This window comes from Sorex araneus, chromosome 9 (genome assembly GCF_027595985.1).
Source record: "Sorex araneus isolate mSorAra2 chromosome 9, mSorAra2.pri, whole genome shotgun sequence".
Lineage (NCBI taxonomy): Eukaryota > Metazoa > Chordata > Mammalia > Eulipotyphla > Soricidae > Sorex > Sorex araneus.
In genome coordinates this window covers 19,915,777-19,937,635 of record NC_073310.1, presented here as the reverse complement: position 1 = coordinate 19,937,635, position 21,859 = coordinate 19,915,777, and the positions used below count along the sequence as shown (strand labels likewise).

At 42.9% G+C, this 21,859-nt stretch overlaps 2 gene segments (V, D, J or C); both read right to left on the bottom strand.

The window, feature by feature from the left end:
* Positions 1-14,461: 14,461 nt before the first annotated feature.
* Positions 14,462-15,084, bottom strand: LOC129407038 (immunoglobulin lambda variable 1-40-like). The segment is given in 2 exon segments: positions 14,462-14,886; positions 15,036-15,084. Coding segments are annotated over 2 exon segments (474 nt in total).
* Positions 15,085-20,609: 5,525 nt separating this feature from the next.
* On the bottom strand, positions 20,610-21,115 carry LOC129407037 (immunoglobulin lambda variable 6-57-like). The segment is given in 2 exon segments: positions 20,610-20,947; positions 21,057-21,115. Coding segments are annotated over 2 exon segments (384 nt in total).
* Positions 21,116-21,859: the final 744 nt, after the last annotated feature.

Genomic DNA, 21,859 nt, shown 5'->3' with positions numbered 1-21,859 from the left:
ACTCTGTGTCCAGGACTTGGCAGTCACACTCTGTCCTGGAGACCTTTATAGGGCCTCCTAATCCACAGGGTGGGAGGTTTTCATGCAAACCTTCCCCTCTCAGGAAGCCTTGCAAGCCCCTCCTTAAAATTGGCCTAGACTCAGGCTGAGTAAAGAGACACTAGAACAGAGGAAAGGATTTCTCCCCAGCAGGGCAGGGTGACATCTGCTGGGCAAGAGAGTCAAGACCACAGAGCACCGCCCCCTGGTGGACACAGAAGAAATTTCTCACCTGGGCCAGTGCTGTCCAGAGCTCCACTCTGCCCAACTCACATCCCTCAGTTTCCCTGATCATAACCAAGATTCTCTGCACTGAACTTAATCTCACTTTGCATTTTATACTTCCTGACTATAAAAATTGACTATGACAGCCGAGATGTGATCGCGGGGGCCGCACATGTATGGCCTCACCGCAGTTGCATGAGCATGACTCCAGAGTCCAGCTAAACAACTTTTGCTACCGGCAGCTCCTTGCAGAATGTCTCCAGACTGAGAACAAGCTGAGGCCCCATGCCTGCCCAGGAGGGGAAAGGTTTTTCTCTCTTGCTTTTTTCTTGCGGTGGTGGCGGGGGGAGGCGGTGGAGGGAGAAGGGTGTGGCGACCGCCATATTATGAGGACCACTAATGAGAGATACAAGCTTGCAATGATCCAATTTCTGGAAGAAATTTCCCTGGACTTAGCTGCTAAAATACAAAAATCCAAAACCCCATGTTTCTTCACAGCAGGTCTGACTCTAGTGAGGAACTCCTAACAATAATAGTGAGTTTTTTGTTGAAGTATTGAATGTAATCAAAGTAAAGCGAAAGTAAAGTGAAATTTATCAGTTACACAGGCAGGGGGTGGGGGCTTGGTGGGAGGGATGGGAGGTAGATTGGAGGTTTTTTTGGAGGTGGAATATGGGCACTGGTGAAGGGATGGTTGTTTCAGCATTGTATAACTGAGACTTAAGCCTGAAAGCATTGTAATTTTCCACATTGTGATTCAATAAAAAAATTGACTATGACAATGTGAGTTATTCTGTGGAATATCATAAGTGAATGAGTTGTGCTGAAGGATAGTGAGTTGTATGGTCACTGAATTTAACTCCAAGTTAAGATGGGGCAACGAACTTTGCACACTAGCAGAAACAAAGGTTATGTGCACAGAATGTATAATATATGATGCACCAAGAAACATTATGAAGACTAAATGAAATAGAGGATGCGTAATTTCTAATATGGTTGAATTACATTGGCTAACATTTATTATAGATTTTTAGAAGGAAACTAGGTACAAGTCTAACTGTTGTCTTGGTTATCAGTTCAGCATGAATCTTGGTTATCAGTTCAGCATGAATCTAGCACAGTAATATCCAGCCTCATCCTCAGGCTGCATAACAATGAAGTGGTCAAGGAGCACTTCAAAAGTCTGACCAACAGACTTTCCTGTAACTGCACTAGGAACCCTGAGTTCTATCTCTGACTTCTCTAGGCTAAATACCAGTTTGGCTAATTGCGGGTGTAACGGTGCCTCTGAAGAGTCAGTGATGATTAACGGGGAGACATTGCACTGAGTACTTACACCTGCCTGGTAAGGGGCAGGTTCAGAGGGGAGCACATGGCAGTCAAATGCATATGCTCAGCATGTCTAAAGCAGGCTGAACGGTGACAATGTCTCAGGCCACCTGGTTTTCATACCATGACTTCATTTGATTTATCCACACCATAGAAGTCAGACAATATCATGACCTACTTACACAGATGCAATTTTTATGTTAGTGTAGGTTTGGAGCCGTCATTGACAGGTGTTTGAGAAAGTTTTTGATGACTGGAAAGGTCAGGCCCTAGAACTTCTGGATTAGGGCAGAGGGTGTGTGGGCGGCTCAGCTTGAACAGCTGTTGGAGCACACCAATGCTGGGGGAGGGGAGGAACCTCCCAGAGGACCTCAGTATGCAGAGCAGAGCAGTGGGCCTGTGTTTGTCTTGATTGCCCATTTGCTAGAACACTGTGAAAGATTCTGACTTATCATAACATAGAGCAAAGTAACCTTAATAGTATTTCTTTTTTCCTATTTTGAGTATATTTAACATTTACATGATTATTATAAAAATAATTATTTTTGTTAGTGAATCACCATGAGGTACAGTTACAAACTTATGAACTTTTGTGTTTGCATTTCACTCATACAATGATGTGTTACACATCCCTCGACCCATGCCCATTGTCCTCCACCAATGTTCCCAGTATATTCTTCCCATCACCCCCACCCCACCCTTCCTCTGCAGCAGGGCATTCCCTTTTGTTCTCTATCCTTTTGGTTGTTGAAAAAATATTATTATTTTATAAATAAATAGTCAGCCTCATCCTTAGGCTGAAGTCTAGAGATTAGCATTATCCCTGCATTAGCCACGGTATCTTTGGATCTCGAGAGCTGGGCAACTCAGGACCTGGCCCTTGTCTGAGTTGAGTTCAGCAGATACCAATGAGTGCTTCATGCTTCGACTGGTATCAGATGATCTGGAAGTCAAGGACACTGAAACCAAGGGACACTGTACATGTGACACTGGTAGTTGTCCCAGGAGATGCAGAGAGGGAGGGCAGCTGAGTCAGCACCAGCTGGGAGAGGGAACGTGAAAGCACAGACACAGGAGGGTGCTAGACAGGGACCAGGGTTGTGCATCTTGAGACTCAGAGTCAGAGAGTTGGACACTGGCTGTGAGCATACTCTGGTTCTCTGGGAACCATCCCTACCTGTACAGTCACTGAGGAGCACCAGGAGGGCAGGAATCCAGGCCATCCTGTACACAGGCTCTCAGAGACCCTGAGCTGAGGCTGGGCTGACACAGGTATCTCTTATCTCCATCAGGAGTATATGCCCTAGTGCCTTCAATAACTGATATCAATAAGCAGACTTTTCCATAAAATCTGCCCAATTGTTAAGTACAATATTGAGAAAACATGACTGTGATGCAGTGTGACAGAAACTATCTTGATTTGTTTCTCTCTATACCTCAGAAGAGTGAGATCACCCTTTATTTGTCCTCTTGCCTCTGAATCATGACAGCTTCTTTTTTTGTTCTTTTATTTTGTTCTTTGATTTTCTGCTACAACTTCGTGCAGTCTGTGCACTCAGGGATCATTCATGATGGAGTTAAAGGGACCCTATGGGGCACCAGGGATTGAACACAGGTCTACAGGCAACTCAGTTTCCTTACCCACTGTACTCTTGCTCTAGCCCCTATACAAAAATTTCTGCAACCATTCTTCTGTACTTGGACAGTTTTAATATTTTCATATCCTGGCTATTATACTCAGGCAACAATGAACACAGATGACATACATATTTGAATTAATTTTTATTTAAATACAAATTGTAATTTAATAATCATGATTTATAATCGTGTCCAGACTAGATATTAAGGTATACAATGTTCCAACATATCCCCAAATGACTGTTGATTTACCTAGATCAGTGTCCCCAAGTTTTCTTCTTCTACTCCATCCTGTCTCTTTTAAAAGCACATTTTTAAGTTTAGCTACTATAGTTTTAGTCCCATGTTTACAGAACTCTTCCCTGTGCTTTGACATATACACATATAACATCTGTCAGACAACAAGGTGATAAAGGCACCTCCTTCATGCCTGCCTTATTTTACTACCCCAACCCTCCATTTCTCTCCTTTCTTGCCTATTTCACTGCTGTCATCTAAGGACAAGAGTTTGCCCCACACTGGTAACTTGCATTCCTTCTATGTTATTTTAGATACCAAAGATAATTGAGATGATTCAGTATTTGGTCTCCTTCTTCTGACCAGCTGCATTAGCAGGATATTTCCAGCTCCATCCAAGTTTCAATGATATTTTTGGTTTCATCATTCCTTGGAACTTCAAAGTATGCCATTGTGCATCTAAAGAAAAATTTAAAAGTTGGTGAAAGTACATACAAATTGGAAATCTCATACAATGAAGGCAGACAAGTAAGTCAGTATGATTCAGAAATATACATCTGACTGATCTGATCATCTAGAATGTTATCAGATGACTTGAACATTCTACCCCCTGGGATGAAATCTGACATTTAAACAAACAAAAATTAGTAAACCAATGAATGTTTCTGGCAACCTGTTCCATAAGAGCAAACAGATCATCAAATAGCCCAAATGAGCACATTCAGTTGAGCAAATGAACAATATATGGTACGTTCCTATAGTGGAAAATAATTCAGGAAAAAAATCTTGGATTTTTAGTATGTTTAGTCCAACTTACCAGATGGAAAAGACAAACAGTATACCAATTTGCCAAATATACACAAGAACCCAAAATAGGGGACAAACCAACATGGGAGTAAATCTTTAGATTTTTGAGACAGTTTGGGGTTAGCTGAAGGGAAAGTGTAGGGGCTGGAACAGGGTGGAAGGAGCTGAATAGATGGAGATGGATGGAAACTAGGTGTGAGGTGGCACATAGGTACAGTCTCTACTGAAAGGAGTGAAGTCACACCCCTGAAACTTTTGCAGGTTGTAAACCAGTGTGAACTCAGTAGCAGAATAAACTATTGTCAAATGCCACATCATGCATGGACCTAGAAATACTATGTAATCACTGTCATCCCTTTGCTCATTGATTTGTTCGAGCAGGCACCAGTAACGTCTCTCATTATAGATACTGTTTTTGGCATATCGAATACGCCAAGGGTAGCTTGCCAGGCTATGCCGTACAGGTGTGATACTCTCGGTAACTTGCCAGGCTCTCCAAGAGGGACAGAGAAATCGAACACGGGTCTACTGAGTGAAAGGCAAATGCCCTACTGCTGTGCTATCATTCCAACCCACTATGCAATAAAAAATGTAAATAAAATAAAGGAGGTACAAAGTACCACAATTTTTTTGGATCCTATCCATGTGAAATATCCAGAACAGAAAAATGCATGAGGTTTGAACGTGGACTAGTGATTCCTTGGAGTGAGTAAGTTGGGGTAGGATGAGAAGAATCACTGATGGGTTTGAACTTTCTTTCCAGAATGATGCAAATGTTATAAAATTAGATTTTGGTGTTGACTGTTCATCTCTATCGATTCATGACATACAATTGAACTGTTCACTGCAAGTGTTTTAATACATGAAATATAGCAGGTTACATCTCAGCATACCTATTGAATACACCCAGTCTGAGAAGGAGGAGCCATCATTGGTCCTGTTCAGGACATTGTTGCTGTTTCCAGTGCAGGTGAGGGTGACTGTCTGTCCCACAGACCCTGACACTGATAGTTCCTGGCTCAGTCCAGTCTGAGCCCAGGACCCTGGAATGGAGCAATGAAGATACAGAGGTGAGACAGTTACTAGCCACAGTCTGTTCTCAAAACAAAGCATTTTTCCACCACAGCACCCAGTCAACCCTGATCATGGTCTCCCACATACTCACTTAGCAAAATTCGCACTGTCAGTCACCTGGGTACTGAGTTAGCAGGAAGAGGAGGAGGACAAGAGGTCAGGCCATTGCTGAGACACCCTGGACTCTGATCTGGATCTCACAAGGGAGACAACTGCACAAAGTCCCTCTTATCTTCCCCTGAGGGCAGAGCAGAAAGGAGCCTAATATGCAAATCGCCCCTTCCCCATCTGCTCTGGGCCTACATTTGGTGAAAGCTGAGTTGGAAGGGGAGCTGGGGCAGCCTCCAGGGTGCCTGAGGTCACAGTTTCTAAATCCCCAGGGAGTGCAGAGCCCCAGGTGACAGTTTCAGAGCAGAGTTCGCCCAGCAGGCTCAGGGACAAGCCCACAGCGCCACCTGCTGAGTCAGATGAAGATCAACCACACAGACCACACAAAGCACCAGCACCATCTCATGTATCAACTACCCACAGATTTAGCTGCTCCTAAACTCAATCTTAGGTGCAGATTCTGAAGTTCCTAAACATCCGTATCCAGGTATTTATTATGCTCATAGGGCATGATCTGTAACCATCAACCTCTGAGTGCCATGTGAAGTGTCATGCCTAAAGCTTTCTGAGGAAAAGGTACTCAGCTTAATGAAGGTATTCAGCTTCATTGGTACCTCCTTATCCTTTCCCAGAACCTGATGAGCATTGGGGTGGCTGGTCCACAGAATAGATTTAACATTCTTTTTCTGGAGAGTGTCCACTGCTGAAATGAACTCCTTCTCACAAGTTACTGGACTTTGAAGTCAAGCAGAACACTTGGCACAAGAGTCAGCAGCTATCCAGGGAACACATGTGTCCAAACCTGGATCCCTGTCTTGGTACCTGACATCTCAGGATTATTTGGAATCACCAAGGAGTCACAATGTGTTTTCCTTGTAAACCTGTTTTTCCACTCCCATTCCCTTGCATTGTGGTTGTCCTTTTGACAGTAACAGGGAGGCCCATGCTTTGTTATGATACTAGCCTTTAGATATGTCAATTATCATGTAGAGTGAAAACTATGTCTTTGGAGCATTTAGAATTAGTTGACTGTATTTATTTTGACTGAGATTCTATTTACAATGCTGTTAATAACAGATTCATATGTGTATAATTCCAATACCTCACTCATTACTACAACCCTCTCTCTACACCAGGAACACTATCATCCCTCCCCTTCAACCTCATGCCATTGCCACCAACTCAATTGTTCTCCCATTATATTGCCTTTGAACCTTTGCTTCTACTTTGCTGAGTGTCTTTAAGTGTGACATATGAGAGAGAGAGCATTCTGTGTCTACCTCCTTCTATTTCACTTCACTCAGCATAATATCCTCTAGTTCCATCTATGTTTTACAGGCCTCAAATTACATTATTTTGACCACTGTTAGAACTGCATACTAGTCCATGTTGTGTCACTTGTATCACTTGTCATCCTGTTGTTCATCGATTTGCTCGAGCACGTGCCAGTAACGTCTCCATTCGACTCTGTTGGGTGCTAGTGCAGCCCAATGGCATCTGCTCTCTCCAGGAACACAAAGAGCCTCAAACCGTTCATTCAGGGTCTCGATGAAGGAGTCTGAACATCTCATAGATGGGCAGCCACGTGTTCTTTTGACGTCCCGTGGAATCCAGTCAGTAACAGCGCTAGTCCAGTGGTCATATCTAAATCACATTACATGTCTGGCCAATCTGATTATCGATGCCTTGGCAAACGAGAGAGCATAACTAATTCTTGATCGTCAACAGAGGGTGGAACTCTGGATTTCTTCTCTCACTTGACATTTCAAGCATAACTCTTTCGATTCCTCTTTGGGATACCCGAATAGCGTTCTCATCTAGTTTTCATCTGGCCCAGGTCTCTGAAGCATATGTTAGGGCAGGAAGAATGGTGGAGTTGAAAAGATGTGCCTAGAGCCAGAAATTCTTTGGTCTGTTAACCACTTCTTTGAAGCTCTTGAAGGCATTCCATTCTGTTCTGTTACTCCGTGCAGTCAGGTGCCAGGTCATTTGTCATGTTGAATTCTCGACCTAGATATACAGAACTGCTGCATTTGGAGATGTCCATCCACTGAGGGCAAATCAAACATCAGGAATTAGTCCATTTCTCATGAACATTGTCTTCATGAGATTCAGCTGCAGTCCAACCCACAGGATTCCATGGCATTTTTAAAAGCTCTGAAAATTCAAGCAGCAGCCATAGTACCTGCCTCAGTTCTGTGTAACATGGTCCCAATGGCTCCTCCTGACCATGAAGAGAGTTTCATCTGCGCACACAGGACTGAAATGAAAGCTTGGTAGCATTAGATCCTGCCCAAAGATTGGATCCTTTCATTCAGCTTCTCTCTTGCAACCCCACAGCGCCCCCTACAGACCAGAGTTCATCTTGAAGGTTCTGCAAGGATTTGAGCCAACTGACTTTACTGCTGCTGTACTAAAGTGCTTGAAAACTTGTGTGCCTGCGTGAGTATCAAAGTTTAATGTCACATCCCACCAGAAAAAAAAATCAAAAGAAATTATAACACATGGCATAGTTTTGTAGTTGTTTTCATGCAACATTTCTGAGTAGGACAGGTTTTCTACAACTTCCTCATTTCTGTGTCCCTGTGATAAGCCCAATTGTGTCCAACCACACAGTCAGCCTTGGCCTCAGACTGCAGCCAGAGAGGAGCAGAAGCCTGCACTGGGTGAGTGATCTCTGAATCTAGAGAAGCAAGGAAGATCTCCTCAAGCCCAGTGCTTGTTTGGGTTCGTGTGGCAGAGGGGAAGATGCCCGGGAGGGATCTCTGACTTCTTCTGGTACCAGTATCCACCAACAGTGAACTCATTGCTCAGAGCACAGGTGAGGCTGCTGCTGCCAAAGTTAAGGAGAGGGACTGAGGGTGAGTGGCTGGGTCAGCACAGGCTGGGAGAGGAAACCTGCAAACTCAGACAGTTGATGGAGCAGGGGCCACTGTTATCTCGCAGATCTGGTTTGTGGCTAATACAGACCACAGGTCTTCCACCATGCATGCCAATTCCTCACCAATCAGTGAAATGAGAGAAAGAGAGAAAGAGCATGAGGAAGGGAGGAATCCAGGCAGTGGTGCACACAGACCTCTTTTCTCAACGACAAGCTCACCAGGCAAAAAAGTTTTCACCCAATTACTTCATAGTCCTCCAGGGTCGGTGAAGCTCGGCTCACACCCAGACTCAAGAAAATAGACATTTGCTTCACCTCTTGGAGTGCCCAGGGTGGAAGCACCTGCTGAGACCACACAAGGGCTCCGCTCAGGGGAGTTGGTCAGGCCCAAGAAGACCAGAGCACAGAGCACAGAGCTCACTGATGAGGGGTGTTCGAATTTATTTTATAGTAACTATACTAGTAGCACTGAAGATGTTCTTTTGATTTATTTTACATAAAATGTTTTTCGTTGGAGAATTTGATGAATAATTTTTAAAAACAATGATATATGCATATATATATAAATGATGTCAATTCTACTTTTAAGATATTGTAGGATTCTCTAAAATGCGAGATATTTGTTTGTGACTAGAACGATAGTATCTTGGGTAGGGCATTTGCCTTGCATCAAGTTGTCACGAACATTCCACAGGTTCCTGAGCATTGTCAGAAGCAACTTCTGAATGCAGATCCAAAAACAAGCCCTATGCATCACTGGGTATGACCCAAAACAAACCAATGAATAAATAAGTAAATCAATCAATAAAATGTCAGATATTTGAGTGAGAAAGTTAGCCTCTGGGGTCATTCTTTATGGGTTGATACTGATACAAACCACTGTGCCTGCAAGAGGCTTGTGCACCTATTATGCTGGAAAATGACACTGACCCCAGTGTTGCAGACAACAGTGGAGAAATGTTTCTTCATTAGGCTTCCCTGGATCCAATCTCATAAATTGAAGCAAAGTTTCTTTCTTATAATGTAGGCTATAGCTGCATGGGAGACAGCTCTCCCAAACTGGCTGTGGGGGATGGAAGGGGAGTGAAACAACAGTCAGAAATATTAGTGGCTGTTGTGGAAAGTGCAGAGAAATTGGAACTCTCGTACATTGAAGGTAAACAAGTCAACCAGTGCAACTTCTAGAAATATGCATCTGATTGTTCTGACCATCTAGGATGTTCTCAGATTGCTTGACAATGGTGTAGGATAACATCCTATCATATCCCCTTTGTGTGGGATAACATGGGGTTTGTCCTTTTAGCCCTGCCATAGGGAAATTAGGTTACCTTAAAGCAATGTCCTTTCTGTATGGACACAGGAAGACAGTTAATATTATGCTTTGTAACTTGGGAGCTGATTGACTCCAATAATATTTACTCCCAGGCATCTGCTTTCTCCACTCAGTTGCCCTTAGTTCCTAGCACCTCATAAGTAGGGTCCCGACAAGGGACGGAATGGACCCAGGGCAAGCTGTGAGCTACCCTGACATCAAAATGGGCCAGGTCAAAGTGCCACAATACTCAACTATAAGTTGAGAGCATGGTCATAGACAAATGCTGTCATGATCCAAAAGTAACTATGAGAATAGGACCCTGCTGGGGTTAGGAAGACTAACCTGGCTGTGGACTGGTCTGGAATATATAGTGAATGTCCTCAGGAAGAACCAAACTTGAAGTCTGATATATCTCTTACTGTGCTCATACACAAGGACATTGCTAGAATAAGAAGTAAATTTACTATAACTATTTAAGTAGATTACTAGCTCACACCCTGACAGACCCTTGTTTGAACCCCATCCTTGAGCAGATCTGGAGTAATCTCCTTAGATGAGATTTTGTTAATATCTTACCCTTCTTTGTTGATTTGTTGATGTTCAACCCACCTTTGTGTTACTGCACTATATTAAACTAAGACTGTAACAAAACGAGCGAAGAGACTGAGAGAACAAGAGGGAGATGACACAAGAGAAGACAAAAAAGACACATGGGAAGACACAGAAGTGAAGCAGACAACACAGACAAAAGAAGACACAGAAGCAGAGATAGAGACAGGTCGGAGGAGACCAGAGGAGAGACTACGGAGACAGAGACAGAGAGACAGACAGAAGAGAGCACAGCAGCACACACAGAAGCAGAGCACAAGGAGGAGCTCTCCCGGTCTGTCCATACACAGCGGCTCAAGAACATCAAATGTGAGCAGCGTGTGCAAGAGAAAACTGCCCCAAGTACTTGCGAACAACACAACATGACCCATCTCCGCACTCCCTCTCCCGCGCGCACGCCCCTTTGTATGTTTTACACCTTCGAATGAAAACTTACATTGAAACTAACAAAAACTAGTAAGCCAATACTTCTGCAGCTCTTTGCAAGAGAGCAAACAGATTATCAAATAGCCCAAATGAGCACGTTCAACGGAACAAATACACAACACGTGGTATTCATACAGTGGGATAAAATTCAGCAAACTTCTTGGATATTTACCAAGTTCAGTCCAACTTATGAGCTGGAAAAGACAAATACTATACCAATTTGCCCTAATGTGACATATAATCCAAAATAGGGAACAAAATAACAGAAGAAGAAATCTTTAGATTTTGAAAATTGTTGGTGCCAAATCACACTGTTAGGATGAGCCCCTGGAAACTGACTGACACATGGGCATGAACACAGGGACCCATGAAAATAAGCAAGATATGAGTCATGTGTCCAGACTGGTTTTAAAAGGATTCAACATCACTTCCTTTGGCAGTCCATTAGGTCAAACTCCTAGCAGAACAAAGCAAGTTTCCCTTTCTCAAAGACCCCTAACCCAGCTTGGCTCGGGGATACAGACATTCTCTTATATCTTTTTGATTCCCCAGGTTCAGAACTCTAACCCATGGAGCCTGGTTTTGCATTCCCCTCCTGAGTTTGTTGACTATTTAGATTATAGTTTCAATAGGACAAAATATTCCCTGATGTTTTATTGTCCTTCCTATAAACTCCATTTCCCCGCTAATGGTTTCTCTGTATTGAGTGCATTAGATGTGTGTATGTAGATTGGTACATAAAAAGATCTGAGGGGTGCTTCTCTATGCTTTTCCAGGCCAGAGCAAGTAAAAGCCTCTCCAGCAAATCTAACTTCTCTCGAGTTTCTTATCGCAGCAAACCTACCGAAAGAATATTCACACAACAGAAAATACTTTGGGGATAACTGAGGGAAAGGGGTGTTAGGGTGGAACAGGGTGGAAGTGACTGATGAGATGGAGGAGAATGGAAATTAAGTTTGAGGAGGCAGATATATACAGTCTATACTGAAGGTGATATGAAGCCACAGCCCTGAAACTTTTGCAGGATGTAAACCAATGTGAACTCAGTAGCAGAATAAACAATTGTGCCAGGCTCCTTCTCCCAACAGTGCTATTCAATACAGTACAGGAAGTTCTTGCCATAGGTGTTAGGCTAGAAAAGATATCAAGGGTATCGGATAGGAGAAGAACAATTTAAGCTATCACTATTTGCCAAAGACATGATACTATATTTAGAACAGCCTAAAGACACTACAATGAAAAAGCTCCTAGAAACAATAGGTTTGTATACCAAAGTGGCAAGTTGCAAAATCAACACCCAAAACTCCATGGATTTCTTATATACAAATCATGAAGAAGAACAAAGAAATATGAAAAAATCCCATTCACAATACTGCTTCAGAAAATCAAGTATCTAGGAATCAGCTTAACTAAAGAGGTGAAGGACCTGTACTAAGAAAATTTAAAAACACTATTTCAAGAAATAAAAGAGAACTCTAGGAAATGGAAACACATCCCCTGCTCATGCATTGGGAGGATTAACGTTATCAAAATAGCAGTACTCTCCAAAGCATTATACAGATTTCCTATGGTCCTTATAAGGACACACATCATGATCTTCAAAGAAATAGACAAAATATGTATAAAATTCACATGGAACAATAAACCCACACCAATAGCTAAAGCAATCCTTGGGGAAAAGAAGTTGGGTGGCTTCACCATCCCCAACACCAAACTGTATTAAATGCAGTAGTAATTAAGACAGTGGGGTATTGGACTTACAACAAACCACAGATCAATGGAACAGAGTTGAATACTCTGTCACAGACACTCAAGTGTATGATCACTTAATCTTTGAAAAAGAAGCAAGAAAAGTGAAGTAGAACAAGAAAACTTTCTTCAACAAGTGGTACTGTGAAAGCTGAACTGATACCTCCAAAGAAATGAACTCTCACCTCTGTCTAACACCAAGCACAAAAGTTAGATCAAAGTGGATTAAAGACCTCAATATCAGACCTGAATCCATAAGGTACATGGAGGAAAATGTAGGCAGAACCCACCATGACATTGAATTGAAAGGCATCTTAAAGGATGAAAAAGCACTGACCAAGCAAGTAGAAACAACATAAACAAATGGGACTACATTAAATTAAGAAGCTTCTGCACCTCAAAAGAAACAGTGACCAGAATACAGAGAGAGCCCACAGAATGGGAAAGGGTAATTATCCAATACTCATCAGTTAAGGAGTTAATATCCAGGATATACAAGACACTGCGAGAATTTTACAAGAGAAGCACTTCCAACCCTATCAAAAAATGGGGAGAAGAAATAAACAGAGACTTCCTCAAAAAATAAATGCAAATGATCAAAAGGCATTTGAAAAAAATGTTCAACACCGCTAATCATCAGGAAGATGAAAATCAAAAGAACAATGAGATATCATCTCTCACCAAAAAGACTGGCACACATCAAAAAGAACAAGAAAAATCAGTGTTGGCACAGATGTGGGGAGAAAGGGACTCTCTTTTATTGTTGGTGGGAATGCTGACTGGTCTTTCCTTTCTGGAAAACAACATGAACATTCCTTCAAAAACTAGAAATTGAGCTTCCATGTGACCCAGACATACCACTTCTGGAAATATATTGGGAAGGGGGGAGGGGGAAGAGCACAGTAGAAATGACATCTGCACCTGTATGTTCATTGCAGCACTGTTCACAATAGGCAGAATCTGGAAACAACCCAAGTGCCTGAGAACAGAAAACTGGTTAAAGAAACTTAGGTACATATACACAGTAAAATACTATGCAGCAGTTAGAAAGATGAAGTCATGAAATTTGCTTATAAGTGAATTGATATGGAGGAAACCATGCTATGTGAAACGAGTCAGAAAGAAAGAGACAGACATAGAATGACTGCACTTTTTTGTAGAAAATAAATGAATATAATAAGAGACTAACATAACAAGTAGACATAATGGTCACTTAAGATTGATCCACAATTTGAAGCATGCCTCATGAGATGAGGGAGAAGGCAGCTGGGTCGGAGAAGGGATCACAAAATCATTGACGGTTAGGGGGATCACTCGGAATGGGAGGTGTATGGTGAAAGAAGTAAACATAATAGCCTCTCAGTATCTCCATTGTAAACCATAATGCCCAAAAGGAGAGAGAGAGTATGGGGGAAATTGTCTGCCATAGAGGCAGGGAGAGGGGTATAATGGGGACAGGGATATTGAGGACATTGATGGTGGAAAATGTACACTGGTGGAGGGATGTATGTTCAATCATTGTATCACTGAAAAGCAAACATGAAAGCTTTCTTACAGTATCTCATGGTGATTCACTAAAAAGAAAATTTGAAAAATAAACTCCTCCATACCACATAATGCATGGGCCTAGAAATATTATGTAATAAAAATGTAAAGAAAATAAAGGATGTGCAAAGTACCACAAGTAATTTGGATCCTATGTGTGTCAAATATCCAGAACAGAAAAAGCATAAGGGTTGAACATGGACTAGTGATTGCTCTGGAGTGAGCAGGGTGGAGTAGCATGAGAATAATCACTGATGGGGTTGAAATTTCTTTCTAGAATGATAAAAATGTTATAAAATTAGATTTTGCTGTTGACTATGCAAGACTGTCAATTCATGAAGCAAAAATTTGTACTGAGCACTAAAGGGTGTTTACACATGATTAGTAACAGGTTACATCATGGCATAGCAATTAAACACACACAGTCCGAGTAGCAGGACCAATCATTGACCGTGTTCAGTGGGTCTTTACTTAGACTCCTACCCAGACAGTGCAGTGTCCACAGCTCTGTTTCCAGTATGACACAGGCTGATTTGTGGGGGATCACTTAGACCAGGGCTGGGTTTCTGTCTCATTTCCCCTTGAATCTGAAGCACTGTGGCACCATTGATACTTTTGTCCCGTGAAGCACAATAATAATCAGCCTCATCCTCAGACTGCAGGCCTGAGATGGTCAGAGAGGCCTTGTTTCCAGATTTAGAACCAGTGAACCGATCTGGGATCCCTGTGGGTCTACTACTTCCATACATCACAAGCTTGGGGGCAGCACCAGGAATTTGCTGGTACCAGCCTGTAGTATAGTAACCAACATTGTTGCTGTTTCCAGTGCAGGTGAGGGTGACTGTCTGTCCCACAGACCCTGACACCGATACCTCCTGCATCAGTCCAGTCTGCGCCCAGGACCCTGGAATGGAGCAATGGAGACACAGGTGAGACAGTTACTAGTCACAGCCTATTCTCAAACCAAAGAAAGCATTTCCCACCACCACTGCTAGTCAACCCTGATCATGGTCTCCTACATAATCACTTCCCCAAGTTAACACAGTCAGTCACCTGGGTACTGAGCTAGCAGGAAGAGGAGGAGGACAGGAGGCCAGGCCATTGTAGACACTCTGGACTCTGATCTGGAGCTCACAAGGGAGGCAACTGCAAAGTCCCTCTTATCTTCCCCTGAGGGCAGAGCAGAAAGGAGCCCTTTATGCAAATCAACCCCTGCCCCATCTGCCTCTGGGCCTACATTTGGTGAAAGCTGAGTTGGAGGGGGAGCAGGGGCAGCCTCCAGGGTGCTAGAGGTCACAGTTTCTAACCCCCAGGGAGTGCAGAGTCCCAGGTGACAGTTTCAGAGCTGAGTTCCCCCAGCAGGCTCAGGGACAAACCCACAGCGCCCCCTACTGAATCAGATGTAGAACAACCACAGAGACCATCCAATGTGCCAGCACCATCACAACTGTCAGCTGTCCTCAGATTAAGCTTCTCCTAAACTGAATCTTAACAGCAGGTTCTGATGTTCCAGAACAACCATATTCAGTTTTATTATGCTCATAGGGTATGAGCTATAAAGATCAAAATCTGAGTGCCATGTGAAGTGTTTTGCGTTAAACATTGTGAGGGAAAAGGTATCAGCTTGATGAAGGTACTCAGCTTCATGGTACCTCCTCAACAGTCCCCTGAACCTAATGAGAACAGGGGGTGGCTGGTCCAATGAATAGATTTCAGGTTGTCTCCTGGAGGGCTGCCCTCTCCTGGAATGAACTCCTCCTCACAAGTTACTTGACTTTTAGGTCAAGCAGGGGCACTTGACACAAAAGAGTCAGCAGCTGTCCAGGGAACACAGTTAATAATAGTTTCACAGTCTCCATAGAGACTGAACATGTGCATAATCCGAATACCATATTTATTACTAAAATCATTCGCTCACTACACCAGGAACTATATCATTCATCCCCTTCAACCCCATGCCATTGCCACCAACTCAATCTTTCTCCCATTATATTGCCTTCTAACTTTTACTTATAATTTGATGAGTATCTTTAATTTATATGAGACAGAGAGCATTCTGTGTCCACCTTCTTCCATTTGACTTCACTCAACAGGATATCCACTATTTCATTTATGTTTTGCAGGCTGAAAATTGTATGATTTTGACCTTTGTTAGAACTGCATAGGAGTCCATTTTGTATGTATACTACAATTTTCTTAATACATTCCTCAAAATTGGGAATTTGAGATGATTTCACATACTGACTATTTCAGTGAGAGTGACAATAAACACTGGTGTGCATATATATCCTTTGGGATTAACGTCTCTATGTTTTGCAGGTAGATGCCAAGAAGTGGTAGCATAGGATCATATGGTAGTTCTATTCCTATTCTTTGATAGAGCTCCATAGAGACTGAACTAGATGACATTCCCACCAGGAGTAGATGATAATTCTTTTATCACCACAACTCTTCAATATTGTTTTTTTCTGAGAATTTAGATGTAAATGTAGCAGTTTTTTAAACATTACATTTTCAGACAACAAACTGAGTGGGACAAGATTTTCCTATTTTTCCTCATCTTCCCATTTCCCTATGATAGACCAAATTGTGTCCACCCATAAGCATACTCAGCCTAATCCTTAGACTGCATTCATCGATGAGCAGAAGCCCTGCATTGGTCAAGGCATCATTGAAATCAAGAAACAACTGGGACAACCTGGACTGTAGTGCTTGTTGGAGTATCTGTGGTTGTGTAGGAGATACCAGAGAAGGGTCTCTGGTTTCTGTTGGTACCAATACATGCAGCTGCCACCAACAGAGAAGCCTCTGCTCAGGGTGCAGAATAGCCTGATACCCCTAATGGTACTGAGAGGAACAGAGGGTGGGTTTGTGGCTAAGCAAGCAAAGGCTGGGAGAGAAAACCTGTAAACTGGCAGGTGATGGGGAAGAGTCCAACATTATTTTTCAAGATCAGAATTTTGGGATAATTCAGATGGAGGGTCTTTTCTATCACCCCAACCCCTGATCCATCTGTTTAGTGAATGAGAGAGAAGCCAGAACATGGGTCCAGGCCATGATGCACAGAGGCCCTGATCCCTGATCAGTCAGGGCTGGTCTGACCCAGCCTCCCTAACTTCTCTCCTCTCTTCCCAATGACAAGCTCACCAGGCAAATGAATTTCTACCCAGAGACTTCCCACATCCTCCCTGAGCCCTGGTGCTAGAGCTCAGCTCACAGCCAGACTCAGGAGGACAGAGATTTGCTTCACTTTTAGGGAAGGCCCAGGGAGGAAGCACCTGCTGAGAGCACACTCTGACCCTGCTCAGGGGAGTCTGTCAGACACAGGAGGTCACAGCAGATGCATCTCCTCAGTGAGCACAGAGCCCAGCTTCCAACAGTGGCTTCTTTGGGGTTTGGAGTGTGCTCTTCAAATTATAATTTTTATTCATTTGTCATTGGTTTTATACTCTCATGGTGCATCTGAGACCCCTCTTTGTGAGTATAATTCTCATCTCTCCCACATACAAAAAGCTCTTTGAATATTCCACTTTTCTTCTTTCTGCTAACCAACATAGTTTTCTCTGCATCTACGACTTAATTTTGATACATTTGTCTAACTATTTTGCTACTTTACTTTCTTCAGTAATTCAGGCTCCAAATACCAATGAAACTGTATAATGATTATTTTACACTTCTTTATCTCATTTAGCATAATCAATGCAAGTTTTCCCCGAAGCAAAATTACATCAGCTTTAATAACAGCGTTCCATATATGCATATATAAGCATGTGTATTTGTGGAATGTTATGCATGTGCCATAGCTTCTAAGTCTAAGATTTAAGGAGAGGGAGGTTGCACCACACCGCGCTGTCCTCAAAGCTTATTATTGGCTCTGTAATGAGAAATTATTCCCAGCAGTCTTATACTTTCTCCCTGGGGCTGGAGCAATAGCACAGTGGATAGGGCATTTGCCTTGCACAAGGACGACCCTGATTCAATTCCCAGCATCCCATATGGTCCTCTGAGCACAGCCAGGGGTGATTCCTTAGTGCAGAGCCCTTGTACATTGCCAGGTGTCACCCATGAAGCAAAAATATAAATAAATAAATAATCTTTCTCCACTATACAATGTCTTCATCCCCTTACTCTGTGTTCTAGCAATAGGCATATATTTCCACTGAGTCTATGCTATAACTTGTGAACAGGGTGCTGTGAACATAAGAGGGCAACTGTCCCTTCAGTTTAGCAGCCTGCTTGACCATGTGGCATTTTCATTTGTACTTTTGTAACAAATCTTTTTAGGGTCCTTCAGTACCCACCGTACCTACACCAATCCCAACACCTGTATCAAATTCCCTCCACCAATGTTCCCAGTTTCCCTTCCCCAAACCCAGCCGGCCTCCTTAACAAGCACATTTTTAAGATTCATTATTGCACATTGGGCCCCATGGTTACAACATTGTTCCACGGGTCTTACATGTATACATATACAATACCTGTATATAATCAATTTTTCCAAAAAACTGCCCCTGCCCCCACCTCTGTTCCCTTCCCTACTTTTCAACCGCTCCATTTCTCTCCTTCTTTGACTTTTCATTACTATAATCTAGGACCAAGGTTTTGCTCAACTTCATAATTTGCTCTCTGTATCATGTTCTTCTATATACCAAAGATAAGTGAGATTTTTTGGTATAGTACCTCCTTCTTCTGATTTAATTCACTTAATATGATATCATCCACCTCCATCTGTGTTTCATGAAAATGCATGAGTTCATCATTCATTGCAACTGCAAAGAATGCCACTCTGTATCTATACCACAACTTTATTATTTATTCATTTGTCGTTGAACATCTGAGTTAATTCCATATCCTAGCTATTGTACAAAGTGCTGCAGTGAATAATAGGAGTTCTGCTCATATATCCTTACAAATGGATGTTTTTGTGTCTTGGAGATGAGATTTTTTGTGGGTGCGGCGTAGATACTAGCAACCAGTTGAGTAACTGGCAGTTAATATTACTTGTTTGATAAATCTCAAAATTATAAGAGAAAATCCCATAAGTTTTCCATAGAAAGTGGACACAGCTGACATTCCTAAATTCATTAGTGAGGATTCTTTTGTACCACATCATGCCAACAGCTGTTATTTCTAGACATATATACATATACCTGTAAATATACATATAATATGCTCGCAGCTGTGAGGTAACACATCATTATCATTTTTTTTAATTTTATTTTATTGAACCACCATGTGGAAAATTACAATGCTTTCAGACTTAAGTCGTAGTCATACAATGCTGAAAAAACCATCCCTTCTCCAGTGCCCATATCCCACCACCGAAGACAAAAAAAAAAAAAAAAACCCACAGTACACCTCCCATCCGCCCACCCTAGCACCTCCCTGCCTTGTAACTGATAATTTTCACATTACTTTCTATTTACTTTGGTTACATTCAATATTTCAACACAAACCTCACCATTATTATTAGGAGCACCCCACTAGAGTCAGACCTATTGTGAAGAGAAATGAGGTCCTGCGGCCGCGCGGTTTTGTATTTCTGTACTTTGACAACTAACTCCAGAGAGATTTCTTCCGGATATTCGATCATTGCAAGCTTGTAAACCCCATCTGTGGTCGTCATAATATGGCGGGCCCACGCCCTTCATCCCCGGGAAGGGACAGGCGAGAGAGAGAAATACCTTTCCCCTCCCTGGCGGGCATGGGGTCGAAGCTTAGTTCTCTGACAGGAAATAATCTGCTAGGAGCAGTCCATGTTGTAGTTGATTCAGCGGGGTCTGGATTCATGCGGGTGCAGCTGTGGAGGAGCCACACACGCGTGCAGCCCCCGGGGTCACATCTTGGCAGCGGTGGGATCATTATCATTTTTATTTGTGTTTCTCTAACTAAGGAATATTTTTACATTATTATTGGTCATCTCTATGTCTTCTCTGTGGGTGTGTCTATCTCTTCTCTTCATTTTATAATGGGGTTATTGACTGGTTTTTGTTCACTAGTTGGTGAGTACTTTAAAGATTTTGATTGTTAGTTCTTTGTGTGGAGTATTATTTATAAATATATCCTCACAGTCAGTTGTTTGTCATATTATTTTAAATTTGACAGGCGAAAAGTATTTAAATTCATATAGTTGCACATGCTTATTTTGTACAGTGGAATCAAACCATTGGAGACCTCTCAGAGAAACATAAATCCTTTGATAGCTAACTCATTCCTATAGATTACCTACACTTAGCTGAAATGCTTCCTTTGCCTTCTGCTCACTGAATCATCTTTATGCCATGAAGAAATTCTCTGAATTACTTGGATTATGCTACAATGGTTGTTGAAAGGATAAGAGACATTATTTAAGATAACAAGGCAGAAGTGTGTAGTTCTGCTGTTTTGTTTTGTTTCTGTTTGCCTGTTTGTTTTACTATTTTCCAGGGATAAAGCACAGGACCTTGCCATGGAAGGCATGTATTCTACAACTGGCTGATATCCCAATCAAGAGATAGGTATATTGAGAATAAAACAGAGAGAACAGTGCACAGACAATTGAAAGTTGAGAGTACAAGCAGAAGACAGGAGAGCAGCCACCTGACAGAGCTGAGTTGATGAGAAGGGGAATTCAGGGCAGTTTTTGTCTCACTTCCCCATAGGTCTGGAGCACTGGGTACTATTGCTGCTATCATATGACTGACAATAATAGTCCGCCTCGTCCTCAGGCTGCACACCAGTGATGGTCAGGTGGGCAGCATTAGAGGCACTCTCGATGGATCCAGAAAACCTATCAGGAACCCCAGAGGGTCGTTTATTGTGTTCATAGATCACAATAGTGGGAACACTCCCAGGGCGCTGCTGGTACCATTGCACATAGTAAGACCCGATGTTTCCACTGCTTCGAGTACAGGAGATGGTGACCTTCTCCCCTGGAGACCTCGACACAGAGGGGATCTGAGTCAGCACAAACTGGGCCCAAGTCCCTGAAAGGAAAGAAAAGGGAGATCAATGAGACAGAAAGATACAGTTCCCAGGGAGGAGGGAGAGGTCATCATCCTATTGCCACCCCTGCAAATCCCCAGCAGGCACTACCTGTGCAGGAGGCCAGGAAGGTGAGGAGCAGCAGAGTCCCGGCCATTCTGAAGACACCCCCACACTTTGTGCCAGGACTTGGCAGTCACACTCTGTCCAGGAGACCTTTATAGAGCCTCCTAATCCACAGGGTGGGAGGTTTTCATGCAAACCTTCCCCTCTCTGGAAGACTTGCAAGCCCCTCCTTAAAATTGGCCTAGACTCAGGCTGAGTAAAGAGACACTAGAACAGGGGAAAGGATTTCTCCCCAGGAAGGCAGAGTGACATCTGCTGGGCAAGAGATTCAAGACCACAGAGCACCGCCCCCTGGTGGACACAGGAGAAATTTCTCACCTGGGCCAGTGCTGTCCAGAGCTCCACTCGGCCCAACTCACATCCCTCAGTTTCCCTGATCATAACCAAGATTCTCTGCACTGAACTTAATCTCACTTTGCATTTTATACTTCCTGACTATAAAAATTGACTATGACAGCCGAGATGTGATCGCGGGGGCCGCACATGTATGGCCTCACCGCAGTTGCATGAGCATGACTCCAGAGGCCAGCTAAACAACTTTTGCTACTGGAAGCTCCTTGCAGAATGTCTCCAGACTGAGAACAAGCCGAGGCCCCATGCCTGCCCAGGAGGGGAAAGGTTTTTCTCTCCTGCTTTTTTCTTGCGGCTGTGGGGGGGGGAGGCGGTGGAGGGAGAAGGGTGTGGCGACCGCCATATTATGAGGACCACTAATGAGAGATACAAGCTTGCAATGATCGAATTTCTGGAAGAAATTTCCCTGGACTTAGCTGCTAAAATACAAAAATCCA